This window comes from Aplysia californica, unplaced genomic scaffold, assembly GCF_000002075.1.
Source record: "Aplysia californica isolate F4 #8 unplaced genomic scaffold, AplCal3.0 scaffold00023, whole genome shotgun sequence".
Classification (NCBI taxonomy): domain Eukaryota; kingdom Metazoa; phylum Mollusca; class Gastropoda; order Aplysiida; family Aplysiidae; genus Aplysia; species Aplysia californica.
Window position 1 is genome coordinate 2,089,700 of NW_004797293.1, and position 2,541 is coordinate 2,092,240.

At 41.4% G+C, this 2,541-nt stretch overlaps 1 protein-coding gene across 1 annotated transcript in view; it reads right to left on the reverse strand.

The window, feature by feature from the left end:
• Window positions 1-1,621: 1,621 nt before the first annotated feature.
• LOC101848489 overlaps window positions 1,622-2,541 on the reverse strand; it is a gene marked incomplete at its 3' end in the record, with an annotated part of 41,489 nt that continues 40,569 nt past the window's right edge. Inside the window, 1 exon segment of the mRNA XM_013088431.2 lies at window positions 1,622-2,481. Within this exon segment, the coding sequence (XP_012943885.1) occupies window positions 2,323-2,481 (159 nt within the window).

A 2,541-nucleotide genomic window follows, 5' to 3' on the forward strand; every position in this document is an offset into this window, starting at 1 on the left:
CGGGAAGGGGTGGGAGGCTGATCTTTATTTTAACCAACAATAAAAGTTAACATTACATGAAGTTGTCTTTTTAAAACTGCAAACTTTCTGACCAATTCATTATCTCTCTCTCTCTCTCTCTGTCTCTCTCTCTCTCTCTGTCTCTGTCTCTGTCTCTGTCTCTCTCTCTCTGTACAAAAAAGTTATTTACATGAATAGACAGCGGTACTGTATAACTTTCCATTTCCATTATCACCTGAAACTTATCACACACCCAACCTTTCTTTACTCTTCGTCCTTCTCTGATTCCTAGCAGTTCTTTCAAGAGCACACTTCCTGCACTCGATGCAGGGCCTATAATAGAGTTTAGTTTTAGTAATAGTTTTTCGCCACTTGCAACACAATAAGGTCATATATATAAGTGCCGAAGATCAGAGGTATTACAAGAGAGTAACAAACACAAAAAAGAAGGAGGGGCGATACGGATGATAGATGTTTGATAGGATCGAAGGAGCAAACCACACCAGAGCACCCGCCAACCACCCACCTATAATAGCTATAACAGAGCAGATGTGTTCACAGCTCACTACGTGACCAACACAGTTTTGTGGCTGGGGAAAAATACACGTAGTAGACAATCCAAGCCCAGAGTAGACAAAGTATTTGGCAGGGGAGCAAATAATGTGTGAGTCCACATCAACGAGGATCCTTAGCAAAAATGGCTTCATCGAGTCCGAGTTTGCTCATTTGAGTATTCAGTAAATTTAACCCTTTCGTTGCCAGGGGGAATGCGTTCCTACTGTCAGCAGTGATTTTCAGCTGAACTCTTTACTAAGGACAGCAGTCTCATGTTTCAGTGTCAATGGACGCGCGCCCTAGATCTAACCCACTCGGGACATATTTCGAACCTCTGGTCTTCGATCGTGCCACTTTCTTCACTTCTCTCAAGCCTAGCAGTAAAGTAAAACAGCAAATTTGGTACCAATATGCATGTCTTTTATTCCCCAATACAAATCCACACAGCGCTTGTGGCTAAAACTCTGCACAGAAGAATTAGAGCCAGGTGATTAGCGTGACGTACATGTAACATCTTAAAGGCAATCAGGAGCGGCAAATTTTGCCAACATCTGAGAGGTACAGGTTACGGCACAAAGCCATAAATTACATATTTTCATGACGTACCAGTCATGACAGAAGGCAACGAAGGGGTTATGGGAACTTCTGCTATTTAATCCCATAATCCTCAAAACGAAGGAATGATAACGATATATGTGAGGCATCATGGCGAGATCAGGCACTCGTCAAAATAAGGAAATTGGAGAAATCAACAATTTTCTGCCAGTTTGGACATTTTGTCCAAAATGTTGTTTTTTGGATCAACACCTTGTATGTCCATTCAAAAACACTTTTAGGCTTTTATTTTATGGAAAACGTTGCTTAAAGGCATTTAAAAAAAGTAAATTTGCAGTTTCCAAGGACTCTAAAGCTATGGAATTCACCAAACTTTTGTGTCCATTTTCTCGCTAATTTTACTTCTGATACCAGGCAATCCCCACCTCATTCAACTGCAAATATCTCAACTTCTATTCAAGATAAATAGATATTTTTTTCAATGAAAGCAAGGCAAATGAATAACCTTTAAGATTATACCAATAACTCCATATGCCCATAAATTGACGAGCGCCCGATTCTACCGCGTCACGACACATATATATAGAGATTGCACTACCCGTATCCTGTACTGCTGATCCAAGACAGAGTGACGTATCTGACATACCCGAGACTTTTGGTGTTATTGGTTTGTTATGCTAATCTAATCCATATCCTACTTGTGTCAATGGCAGGGATATCCGAAATAATTGCATAGCAGCCAACTTTTCAAAACTCAATAACCGACTCTTTCCATGCTGCGGGTCAAGGTGGTGACCACTGGTCAAGCAATCCCCCCTCCAAGCCCTTCACACACATTTTTCCACTTTCAATAAATTCAGTTTGTTCAAAATAAACCTGTAGCTAAATATCTCTCCAATTGACTAGTCGGCTTCGTTCTCATTATTATTTGAAAATTCAATTTTGAAAATTTATAATTCAATTTTTCTTCAACATGTGCACCATAAGGACCAATATTAGAAAACAGAGACTACATATTTTTCTGTACAACAAAGGACTTCTGTAGTCATACCTTTAAAACATGTATTAAATATGATTTTTTACGTACTGGTTGGTAGCTATATAGCAGTTTTAAGCGGTAAGAATTTTCCGCATTTCCCCCAAAAATCATGAAACGTGCAGTTACGTCACTCTGTCTATGAACGTCAAATAAACCAGCAGACATGCCGCGGTTTACATGGGCGGCGACATCCCATAATCCTCCGGGTGATCGGCGAAGCCATTGTCGAGGCGGGCCAGGTTGTTGTTGCGTTTGCCCCAGCGCTGACACTTGGGACAGGGCAGGCTCTCTGTCATGCACGTCTTGTGGAACACCGACTTGCAGGTCGCGCACTGGGGACAGGACAACCGTCATTTAAGGTCACTGTAGTGACAACCGCCCCTGCAGGTGGG